The sequence below is a fragment of the Pyxicephalus adspersus genome, chromosome Z, assembly GCF_032062135.1.
Source record: "Pyxicephalus adspersus chromosome Z, UCB_Pads_2.0, whole genome shotgun sequence".
In the NCBI taxonomy this organism is placed as follows: Eukaryota; Metazoa; Chordata; class Amphibia; order Anura; family Pyxicephalidae; genus Pyxicephalus; species Pyxicephalus adspersus.
In genome coordinates this window covers 47,109,092-47,121,941 of record NC_092871.1, presented here as the reverse complement: position 1 = coordinate 47,121,941, position 12,850 = coordinate 47,109,092, and the positions used below count along the sequence as shown (strand labels likewise).

Here is a 12,850-nt window from a genome sequence, read left to right as displayed (position 1 = left end):
AAATGTATTATTTTGTCAGCCTGAATGAACAAAAAAAAAAAAAAAAAACATAACTAGTTTTAAAAACTACAAGGCTCAGCATGCACTAAAACTTTTTGCACTATGACTTGTGGTTTTCTAGCAACAGAAAACTATGAAGTCCTGTCGAACAACCCCTTATTATCGCAGCCTAATGGTGAGTAAAGTGTTTTATTATGTTTCAACTAAGAAAGCAATTTGGACTAAACAAGCCATAGCGCTTTTAAACTGTGCCATTTGAAGCAAATTGATGTTGTATTGTTGCAGGGGTCACTTGTCAAAGCCAATATGGTGCTTTCAGACATTGCACCTCCATCCAGATGAATCTTTCCACTGACTTCAGGTTTCACTCTAACTGTTAAGGAGCTTTCTGATTTATGCGCCTTTCACTGGTACAGAGAGCAATTATCATGGTTATATTTAGGGTGGAGGTGTTGGGTATTGTCAGCAGAGCAGAGATTTGTCTCCTTCAAAAGGTGCAACTACTCTAGAAATTAGGATGGAACAAATATATAGCAGAATGAAAGGCTGGAGGGGAGGTACAAACTGACCTCTGTCCTAAAAAATATGGTATTAGGAATTAGGGGCTCAAATATCTGACTATTTTGAATTATTGCTAAGCATTATTGCTAAGCTGTCATTGTGTTAATGGTTTGACCTGGGGTAGAGCTGCCACTACAACCTAGAACAGTAAAACCAGATTCAAGCTCAACACAAACATCTATGTACATAGAGGCTCTAAACAACATGATAACTAAAAAAATACTGAGAATTATAGTCTGCATACAAAGTAGGAGAAGTAGCACTGTGTTGGTTCCTTAAAAACAAAATAAGAGCAGATGGCAAGCATTATGCTTTACATGCACCACAAGACAAGAAATAAATTTACTGCACACTGTTCATATACTTAGAACGAAGAGTAGATAGAATTTCACATTACATACAGGAAAAGTGGTACTATGCAGTGCCCATACATATAGAAGAATAGATGGCATGTACTGTGCAATATTCATACACTCATAATACAGAGAAGATGCAGCAAAATACACCTAACACGCAGAACAAAAGAAGTGCTTACTGCACAACATCAATACAATAGATGTGGACTTTATGAATTTATATATTAAAGAATCAAAAAATATTCCACATTTAAAGCTTATGCCTCATATAATAAGAACATTTTATTCCACATTGCTTCAATACATACTATACAAAATAATTCAAGATCACTCCTGAGCTATCTCAACATATACCAAACTTGAGACCAACTCACTACTGTACTATGGGAACAAAAAACCAAAAAAAAAAACCATATACCCTCTTGACACTTATGATGGTAGCAGTTATTTTTGGACTCATGACAAAACCCCCAAATGGATGTTGATTAAACAGGTTTCCAGAAAAGAGGTTAACTGTTTCTATAGTGCACCAAATGTGTTCATGTAACTTGTAAGGTAAAAACTCCCGTTCTGGGTTGTTACTTTATGTTTACCCTAACCTTTCTTCTGTTATAAACACACGCATATTGTAAACTTTTCATAACAATAGTTATATTTGACTTCTCATACATATGTTAATAAAAGCTTCATCTAGAGCAAAAGGTCTTCCTTTTCTTTAATAGGGGAACATATCTATCCTGGATAGTCTGTATACTTTGAATTACACCCAGAATGCAGTAGGACAAGTGGTCTTTTTCATACAAAGAACAATCTATAAATACAAAGGACACAAAACAAGCCTATATATCCTGTCCATTAAACATGAGAAGTGCTACTGTACAGTGTCCATACAAAAATAAGAACAGATCCTGAGATTCATGCAGTTATACACACAAGATCTTACACTGAGATTGTGTCTAAATATATACAGAATCTGGACAAGCAAAAAAGCAAAACTGAGCAGAAAAGATACACAAAAATAGAACAGACACTTTGATTTGATACAGAAAAATGTTACTAATCATATTCTTTACTGACAAAATAGGAGCATACTGTGAATAGCACCCATTGTGCAAATCAAGAAATGTGCTTAAGTATTGCACATACAGAATAAGATATAGAATTACACCCAGCGTACGGAACAAGGCATTGTTACCGTTCACACTAATTCGTATTATACAGATCATGAGAATTATACAAAAGATATAGAACAAGAAAAGTAGTACTGTGCATGGTCTATGCATTCATACTGAGAATTACACCCAGCATACAAGAGAAGTGCTTCAATGGAATGTACAGAAACACAGCATAAAGACAGATACTAAGAATTGCACCCATCATACAGAATGGGTGAATGTTTTTGTATGTTCCACAATATACTGATAAATCAATTACTACAGACAATTACATCCAAACCGTGCATCCAAGCTGCATTGATGTTCTCGTGTATATTTTGATTCAAAAATTAGGTTAAAAGAAACCATGATAAATATATGCAGGAAGATTGAACAATAGTATTTCAAGAAACCACTTTTAAGCTTTGAGAAATTATTTAAACTAGACTTCAGATTTCAACACTATCCAACAACCTTGTATCAACCATGTTTGTAAAGTAGCACTTTTTTTATTCATCCTTCTAGAAATTTTTTTTTAAGAAATTTTTTTTTATAACTACATTTTACAGAAGTGTATGTGCAGTGTTATATAGGAAGATGGGGAAGTGAAGTGGTGAGTTCACTGTGTGACCTGCTCTCACCAATAATGTTGCAACCCACAGTGGATATATACTAAATGGGAGCCTAATGCATGTATTGTTCTTGGCTGTGTTCACAAACTTTGACAGATATCAGTGCCTGATGCATCCTCCTGACTTTAGTTATTCAGCTAAAAGTTACCATTTTGCTGTTGCTTTAAATTGTCGAATTTTCCTATGTGGACCTGAAAAGATAGAAGGGGTCCACTTTAAGAGTGCTGGTCTGTTTAAATACCAGATGTCACCTGCAGAGGCAGTGTACAGCATTCTTATCCTGCCTGTCAGGAAGGTAGGGGGGCTTTAACAAGACACACCCAGATGTGGAGTTTTGCTGCGCAAAATGAATGTCATATAGAAAGTCTAATAAACCCTTTATGTAATTTTAAACACATTATTTTAATCTCAATACACACATACATTTAATGTGCAGATTATGTGTGTGCGTGTGTTAATATACACATTTTTGCCTCATAAAATGAAAGGCAGAGGCCACACCCCATTCTGCCCAAATAGAAGTTACAGGCCTGGGAGCCTGTAATAGATGATTTTTAATAAAAAATGCCTTCAGTGGGTACTGTCAGTGAAATGAGAAGCTTATTAGAGAATTCCAGCTGACAAGCTTGTTGTAAAGTAAACTAAAAAATGAAAGAAACCTGGCCAAGCAAATTTGGGAACAGGGTACACTCTAACAATGCTTGTGTTCCACAAAACATTTGTGCTAATAGAATTATGGCTGGCATTTCTGATCTGTTTTCAAACATCACCAACAACTACTGCCCCTAGTACCCTGAAACACCCCCCCCCCCCCCCTTTTTATATCGGCAGGAAAAGATATCACAATCTCATTTTGCTTTCTTCCAGTAATTCAATCAGCTTCGACGTCAGAGCTGACAGAATATTTATAATGATTTTATATTGATCCCAGGTGACAGCAGGGTTAAGGAAAACAAAACCCTGAAAAATCTGTACATCTAAATTTGGTTGGTTTGTGTGGATGCTGAAAAATCTCTAGTGCGTTAAATGCACTAATTTTTTTAAAGCTTTGGAAAAGTATGACTGGGTTAAAGAGTGAACAGATTTACACCAGTCCACCCTCCTGACACCTTCAGCTAATATTGGCTTTTAGAGAGGCTGTTAACATAAATTACCTGTAACTGAAAAAATATATATTGCCAAGTACCCATGCTCAAAGCATCAGTGAAGCCAACCACTTTCTAAAATGCACTACTTATTAAGAGATACATTTTTTTTTACAGTTCAAATTTTTATATATTTTTTAAAGGTTTTTACTTTTTTAAACAGTTCAATAACAGTAACAATAAAAACAATAAAATAAAATAATACTAAGAGATACATTTAAAACTCACTTTACCAGAATTCAAGAAATTCATGAAAAGCTTGACTAATGTCAAGATGTTGTAGATTGACTTGACTGATGTAGATATTATTTGTCAAGGTTCTAGGCACAAACAAGGGCTTCTATGCAAAACGGATAGATGGTCAATATACTTTTATAAACAGTTTATTGAATTGCTTGTCAACATGTGATTATCCAACCCATTTAATTTCTCTTTCTATGTTTTTATACCGAACCATTTTCAAAATAAATATAATATTGGTGTATTAGGAAAAAAACCTTTTACTTCCTATTGGACATTACGAGGAAGTCTCATTCCTTAATTGAGGAAAAGACACTCTTAGGGGTCTATTCTTTAAGCAATGAATATGACATTCCCTGAAACATTCACTGATGGAAAGTCAATTACTGCCAATGAAACACATAGACCTAAAAGATTCCCCACTATAGAATGTTTCAGGGAATGTCAAAATATCTGCTTTATAAATAGAACCTTATTTGTGCCGAGAACAATGTTTTTTTTTCTTCTTACTTTCTGGTAAAGTAATACCTGTAATTTTTTGGATTACCCTGCACTTTTTGTCCGATGAATACTAGTCATTGAGGAAAAATTGAATTGTTAATGGCTTGACTTAAAATAGAGTTACGTAGACACCTACACCATCAGGTAACTGACCAACCTATAGCCAGGAGTAGGAGGAACGAGTAGCATAGGGATGAGTGGTGTTGTGCCTAAACATATTGAAATACTGACTGAAACTAAGATGAAAACTACTGTTAGAACAGAAGTTTCAGAAAGTACCATTGGTGCTTCCAGGATGTCTGATGTGGCACGTTATAGTGCTATGAAATCTCATATTGCTATAGATTAAAATGGTTATAGCATTTATTTTCTTCCTCCTTTTTTAAAAGACTATGGCAGGTAATATTCATTGTTTTGTTTGGGTATTCCAGCTCTCAGTGTGGTCAGTGTTTTTATCATTTTGAATCCTTTTAGTAGCTATATCTATGCAAAAAAATATCACATAGGGTAGAGTGTAAAATAAAAAATCTGGAGTATTGTTGGCCCCACTCTGTACACCACTATAGCATTTAACAGACTAGTTTAAATGATTTCACCCAAACCAAGAACACTACAATCTTACATTAAGCCATCAGCACAATTGATAAAGTAAATTTATCATAATTTCAAATTTTAGTAAGTGATAAAATCATATTAAAAGTCAAACTGATTAAATTACATACCATGACCAGGGACTAGCAGTTAATCCCTCACTTATACAGAGTGTCCAATTTTTAGTAGAATCAGCAACACTAAGCAAGTAAGTGCATTTTTTGTCTGGGAGCTCCAATATATTTGTGGCTGGTTTTGACAAACAACTACTGCAATGACAAATGTAAAAAGAAAAGCGTCTCCTAGCCTCCAATTGTATTCTACAAGGTTTGACTTGCCAGCCCCATGTATGCTGGACGCATACCATATGTGTAAGAAAAAATGAAGAAAGAAACTGTTTTTTTTTAGCAACTGGGTAGTATATATGAGTTATATTCAAATTCATATAAAACACAGTTCATAATAAAGTTATTGAGTGAAACAAATAAGTGATATGGTCTTCCCCAAATCAAGATACAGTGGGGTGTAAGACCATCGGACTAGCCATAAATATCCCTGACTCCTAATAATAGGAACAAGCGGTAGAAAGCGGTAACGTCTCGTGACCCGACGCGCTTCGCCAAACAGTTACAGTTCAAACTTTGGCAATAGCAGTCCCAAGATGTGGTGATGTAGTTGGCGTCCAGAAATGTGGGCTTGCAGATGCGAAGTCAGTATTATGAGTTCATTTCCTGAGATTTCAATTCCTCAGTTCTCACTCTTGGGACTGCTATTGCTACCCTCTGTGCAGATTTAAATCATTCTTTCTCTAACCAAAGTTTAAACTTATGAACTGTAATTCTTAGCACCGAATAACCTGACTAATCCCTGCGTTATTAATCCCATTTCTGACATCAACTAATGCGGCTCACGGATCACCTGAGGAAGCGGTTTGGCGAAACGCGTCGGGTCGTGAGACATTACCGCTTTTCCACCCCTCGTTATTCCTTTTAATAAGTATCAGGGATATTTATGTCTGGTCCGATGGTCCTACACCCCACTGTATCTTGATTGGGGGAAGACCGTATCAATCATTTACTGAATTATGAATTGTGTTTTATATGAATTTGAATATAACTCACTGAATATACTACCCAATTGCCAAAAAAACCCAGTTTCTTTCATAATTTTTCCTTACACAACTTCTGCAATGAGACATAGTGGTGCAGGTTTGGGTTATCTTTCACCTTATCTATCTACCTTAGACTAAGTAAAGACGTCACCTATTACCATCACTCCTCCAATCATCCCCAGAACCCCACACACTCCTGAATCCTAGCAAAACACTTGGTCCAATTTTGGTAACCATCAGAAAGCCTAATTTTTCCCAATTTTGACTTCCATGGCAGGTGACTGCTCAGCAGCAGATTCTTTTTGTTCATTATTTACAGCAACAGCAAAAAGGTGCCTGGGCTGATGATCTGGTGTAACTTCGACAAAGGTAGAGCACTTATGGGCAGCTCAGCCTCAAACAAACCTGTTTTTCTTGAACAGGAAAAACATTAGGGAAAGTACACACCATTTTGTGTTCAGATGTTTTTTTGAAAACTTTAGCAATCTCTATATATGTGGACTGGTCTGACATAAATGCCAGGGATAGTTCTCCCTGTCTGCCACAGGGTGGGATGTTCCCCATCCTGAATTGTTCGTTGTTGGCATGCTGGACTCCTTAATGATAATTATCAAGCAGGCACACTTTTCTAGTGAAGATTTTATGTTGGTGCAGCTTTTTTCCCACAACCCAAATAAATACTAACACAGAGAACAATGTGGATAGTCAATGTTCTCAGTAAAAAGCTTTGCAGAATATGCTATATAAAAATGTATAATCATTTTTTGGAGTGACTGTGGTGCAGTCATTACAGTAGGGAGAATAGGCTCCTTTTGGTGTAAAGACTTACCTATGTGACTGTTACAGTGTTCTCTGTACAGCACTACATAATATGTCAGATATATATATATTTTTTATATATTTTTTTTGTATATATTTTTTTGTCAGATATATATATATATATATATATATATTTTTTATGTTACTGTAGAGGGAACATTACATCAGAGACTGATGTAATGAGCTGTATGTTCTCTGTACAGCAGATAATTCAGAACTATTATAATGTATACTAATACCAGAATACAGCTTTAGTATAAGCTCCTCTAGTGCAGAGACCTTGTGAATGGTAAAATGCTTACTTTAAAGCACTGCAGAATATGTCAGAGCTATAAGATAAATAGGGTGTGACTGTGGGGGTAAGAATATAGTGTAAGCTCCTCTAGAACAGAGAATGATGTGAATGTCTCAATGTTCTCAGTACAGCACTGCAGTATACGGCAGTGCCATTGAAATAATAAAACCAATGTATCCAGGTTCTGGTTATGATCTACTCTGCCTAATGACAACGGAAAACAGTTGCTTGCGGTCAGTCTGTAGCAACATGTAAGATCATATATGAATGTGTAACGTAGTGGAAACGGTACAGAGATTGATGTAGCCCTGCTGTTCATGTGCAATTACCTCTGCAGCTCTGTTCTATGAGTGCAATAAAGGCCAGCATCCTCCCTGTGCCTGAAAGTCACTTTGTAAGATCTTTTTCTGTGTTGTTCTCCACACGGCTGCCCACCAGCCTAAAAAATCCCCAATAGCCACTCAGGTAGCAATTTATCTGCCTCTCCTTCTCTCCATTCATCATCAGTGATTCTGTGCTGCGGCGAAGCGGCCGTGAGCGTCTGGCTGTGACACTGATTGTCAGACAGAGCCGCATGCGATTGTGGGTTATGGGGGAGCTTGTACTTCATCACCTGTGCCTGGCAGAATATTATGCTGAACTTCTTGGGGTTCCTGCTTATGTCTGTGTTTAGAATTAAACAAGCTGTTCACTAATGGTACACAAACGCAGGATATCCACGGCTGGCACATTTTATCTCGAGTGTTTACATCGATCAGACCCGCTCACTATACTGGTAAAGCGAATAAAAAGCTGAATGCATTAAACTGGTCTCTCTTCTGCAGCCATCTAACTCAAATCCGGAGTATCTTTTCAATAATGGAGTGCTACTTTATTTACTATATGAAAGGCTCCAAAAACAGTTTTTTGTAAGATATTTACAGATATCACAAGCAAGCCATCAGTCATCCAGTGCAGACACACAACACGGACATCTCCATCTATGCTACCCTGCTCAGCCACTTCAAGTGACAAGGTGCGCATGAGGAGAGCAGTATCCCATAGTAACAAGTCAGCTTTGATCTCACTGCCCTAAATGTTGTTGAAATCTGGGTGATTGCAATCAATGTTTTTAATGAATGTCTTTATATAGCATTTATGAGTAGCATACTGCAAATTATCTGCCAACTGAGCCCCCCAGAATAAAAATACAATTCGCCAGCTTATGTGTCCATAAATCCACATCTAATTAGGATCAGGTCCATGGTTCTGCTAGCTTTCTATCCATAATCCTATTAAAAAAGTGTAAATCCACTCTACTTGACTCCAATTTGGCTAATCAAACAAATTTGTACAGTTGGTGGTTATGTTCACCAGCTATAAATAAAGTTCACGTGTAACCATGCAGCTAATTGCCCCCCAGATCTCAGTAGCACACACAGAAAGGACATTTAAATGTCATTGTCACTCAAAACCATGGCATACAGAAGGATGCTCAATAGCAGCAGCTTTGGGAGTACAAGCGGACACACACAATATAATCGATCACATCCACAATTTTTATTCCAGGTGCTGTGGTGGTTTATCATTATCCCATTCAACCATTGGAGCGATGCATTTTATCCTGAAGAGGCAATCAGGAAGCAAGCACAAGATCTAAAGACTCTTTCCCACTTTATCTGTACTATGCTAGCCCCACACTTACATAGATGTGTAAGCTCTGCAATCAGCGTTCTGATCATTTCATGTAATATGTCTACACAAAGCCTAAGAATTTCATAAATTGCTACAAGACTACACTATTGTATTGTATGAAAATATTGTGATGGTACCAAAAACTAAACCACTTGGATTTACCACCAACACGCACACTCAGCAATTCAGATGGATGCAATCGACTGACACACTAAGAAGATGTTAAAAAAAAGTTCAACCCTGTAATTTATTTTTTATCACCATTACAAATGAACCTTCTGCTGCGCAAAGGAAACTTGGGAGAGAAAGAAATATCTGCTAACAATTACAAATACATTTCGAGGACATCCCACTGCTTAGCTGGCATATTTGAAGTCAACAAGCTGCTCAGAACAGCATCTGTGGGCCTTCACAATATCGATATACCCAAATGGAAGATTTTTTGCCAAAATGTTTTTTTTTTTTTTTTTTTTTTTTTTTTTTATGGTGGAGTGTTGGCAGCAAACACTAAGTGAACAAACACCAAGACCACCAGGTCATATTTACAATTCATGGCAATGTGTAGAGAGAAGCACATCTAAGAACAGCTGGTCTTGGAAACCCAGGGCAACATTTTTAATGCTAAGTTGTCCTGTACTGGAAATGTCCCGGGAAATTGGAAAAAGTTAACATCTATGGTAAAGACAAGGCTCTAACCAATACTGCCATAGCTTACATATGGCAAATGGTCTTTGTAGCCAGAGCTGGCCTCTCATACCCTCTGAACTGACCAGAAAGGGGGTGGCAACAACATCACCACATGCTCCAATATCCATGGAGATTTGGGACAAGTTATAATTCTAGATTTGCCCCAGAGGTTGTGGAAAGAGGGGTTGTGATCGCAGCAGCAATGTGGACGCCTGTATGGGGAGAGCCGGTTGGATAGAGCACAGACAGCAACACAGCGCTGAGCTGCGCTCCATCAGAGCAAAGGGAAGGGTTTGACAATGACCTACTTGGGTGAGTTCGGTGCCCATCAAGATGAGGAGGAAAAGGCTCATAAGCTTGCTTTTGGGTTGCATCTCCGGGTGCCAGGTTCAGCCGTGACGGCGATTCCTTGTTCTCTCTTCTGTCTCTTTGCCTTCTCCTCTGTGTGATTTTGTTCCGCAGCCGCCCGTCTCTTCCGTCCTTCCGCTGCGTCTCAGATGCCCTAGGAGACGAGGCGAGGAGTCTGCTGTGGAAAGTGTCCACTTTGCATATTTGTTCTCTATCCCGATCCGCTGCGATCTCCGTGTCCCTCTGTGTCTCTGTCTTATTTAATGGCTTCCTTGATTGAAAGGCATTTGCGAGGAGGAACTGAGCACAACGGAACGGAGCACAAAACAATGGTGTTGATGGTGCCAAAAGTTTGCCGTGAAAGGAAGGGCAGCGGTTAAGGCAGGAAGGGCAGCGGTTGAGGGAGGAAGGGGGGGGGGGGATGATAGAAGCGGTGGTTAGCAGTGATGGTGCTAGTGAAAAGGTAGCACAATTTTCCCTGTGATGGGCTGGTTTCTCTGCCAGCAGAAGGCAGCCTGTAAGCCTCATCCTGATTGGCTATTGTGCAGCAATCACAGATTGGCCTTTTATTATTTGCCCGCTTGCTGGACCTGTGAGAGAGAGAGAGAGAGAGAGAGAGAGAGTCCACATACACAGGCAGGGGGCTATTGTTCTTGTGAACATGCTCTCTCCAAGGTTTCAGCATCAGGATCTGGTTGATCAATACATCTAATCACAGCTGCCTGGTCTCAGCCCTCCATTGCACAATGTGTACAATGAATTAAAGGCTTACACCACCCATTGCTGTGATTCTGGTTTTAGCCAAATGGTTAGCAGGCTACCCTTTGTTGTCTACCCTTTAACACCTTGTAAAGTGAAAATTATGAGTTTTGGTACCCTTTAAGGGAAACAATCACACAGACAGGTGTCCAACAATGTTGTTTAGTGATCCACCACAGTGTATCAATAAATAATTAAATGCCAACATTCTACCCCAACAGCTTCTTCTCCCCTGTCCATTGAACAGAACAGACTGCTCAGTATTACCTAGCAAGTGATGATTTGTAAAAACAATTAACAAATGCCTGTAGGTTTTATTTCCACTTGATTTCCAGGTTACCCCCTACCCATACCCACTACCGAATCCCCACTTTAAATGATCACTGGCATTAGAAAAAAATATTGTAAAAAAAAAAAAAGAAAAGAAAACCCCAGTTTACCTTTTATAAAGTGAGATCCATGTTAAGTTGTGCACATCACTGCCTCCCTGACAAATAAAGAATTCTGACACTTTTGTTTCAGACACATGCTTGTTTCAGACCTCTGATTGTAGCCATACAACCAGGCAAATTTCATTATCAGAAGCAACTGTTCAATGGCAGCACCAACATTTCACTTCTAACAGATTTCTTTAAAATAATTTGAACATGAATTTAGAGCCTCTTCTAGATTGGTGTTACTATTGGTAAAAATATCTCCCACATATTTGCATTTGGCAAACTGTCACTGAAACAAAAAAAAATCTCCCCGGTGAAGGCACAGGGAACAAGAAAACTAATTAAAGTTGTATTTCTTCCCTGTTGTAGCAGGAGTAGCAAAAACTTTATGGTTCTACAACTAGAGAGCTTTCCTAAGTTAAATAAAAACATGGAACACTAAACACATGTTGTGGATGTACCTGTGAATTTGTGTGAACATCCCACATCCTTGTGAATGTCTTGTGTCCTCCTTCTTATAATTGTTCTGGCTGGATTGATCTAATAATTGTGGTAGTTGATGATCTAACAGGTCGTGAGATGGAGAGCAGCTGGAAATATACAAAATATAATACTATATTATTATGTTCATGTTTTTGACAGTAAAGTATAAAGAAGATGTTTGGCCAAAATGTTAGTTGAATGTTGTGTTGCCATTGAAGCTTTTGCTGTTTTGGACCATTGTATACATCCAATATTGATATATATTACTTTTTGATTGTGTTTTGGGTCATTTTTTGACATTTGTAGATCCATAAAAAATACTCCCACCTTGTTACATCTATGTCTTCCTACACTAAAAGGAATGCATTAATAAGAGCTTGGCTTAAAAGTAGAACTAAACCTTACAGCACTTAGCTATCAGTGGTCCCTCACTGGGAGCTGTCATATTTCTTTTTGTGCCCAGCAATGATCTTCGGCCATCTTCATTGGCTGTGCCGGGGATCCTGGCACGATCAGGCAGGTGAGACTGGTATTGAAGAAGGGATATTGTCTGTTCCTTTCTGCAACAACCACCTGCCCAAATCGCTGTCCATTAAGATCATATTAACATAACAATCAGATATCTGAACTCTAGGCAGATGTAACACAAACCAATGCAGTAATTTTTATTTATAAAAATAAAACCGCATCTCATACAATGGGTAATTTAAATACATGTATGGTAAGTGATATACCTGCTCATTTTTGTATCCATATGTGGCATTACATCACGTTTATTTACAGGTTCATTCCCACCTTTGAATTTGACAGTGAAAGGAGAAGTGAAATACTGATAAGCTCATCTTTCTCATCATGTACACATGCAATGTGGCACACCTGGCTCCTTTTGCTTCCTCTTGCCTCCTGCACAGCAGACTGCAGGAAGCTAATATTAGGCAAATTCAGGTATTCATACTATCTATAATTAAGAAAATACATTAAATTGTATAGCAATTACAGAGCTGAATTAATTATTTTTTAATTTTTATCCTATATTAATATGTCTTTGGATGGCTTT

General features: G+C 37.9%; 1 protein-coding gene across 2 annotated transcripts in view; it reads right to left on the bottom strand.

The window, feature by feature from the left end:
- OLFM1 (olfactomedin 1) overlaps window positions 1-12,850 on the bottom strand; it is a 108,794-nt gene that overhangs the window by 29,025 nt on the left and 66,919 nt on the right. The window contains exon 1 of one of the 2 annotated variants that reach the window (XM_072431493.1): window positions 10,075-10,590. The exons of the other annotated variant lie outside the window; for it this stretch is intronic. Within the exon in view, the coding sequence (XP_072287594.1) occupies window positions 10,075-10,140 (66 nt within the window). The 5' untranslated portion in view covers window positions 10,141-10,590. Of the gene's footprint in view, window positions 1-10,074; window positions 10,591-12,850 lie in introns of those variants that run through there. 2 annotated transcript variants of the gene reach the window in all.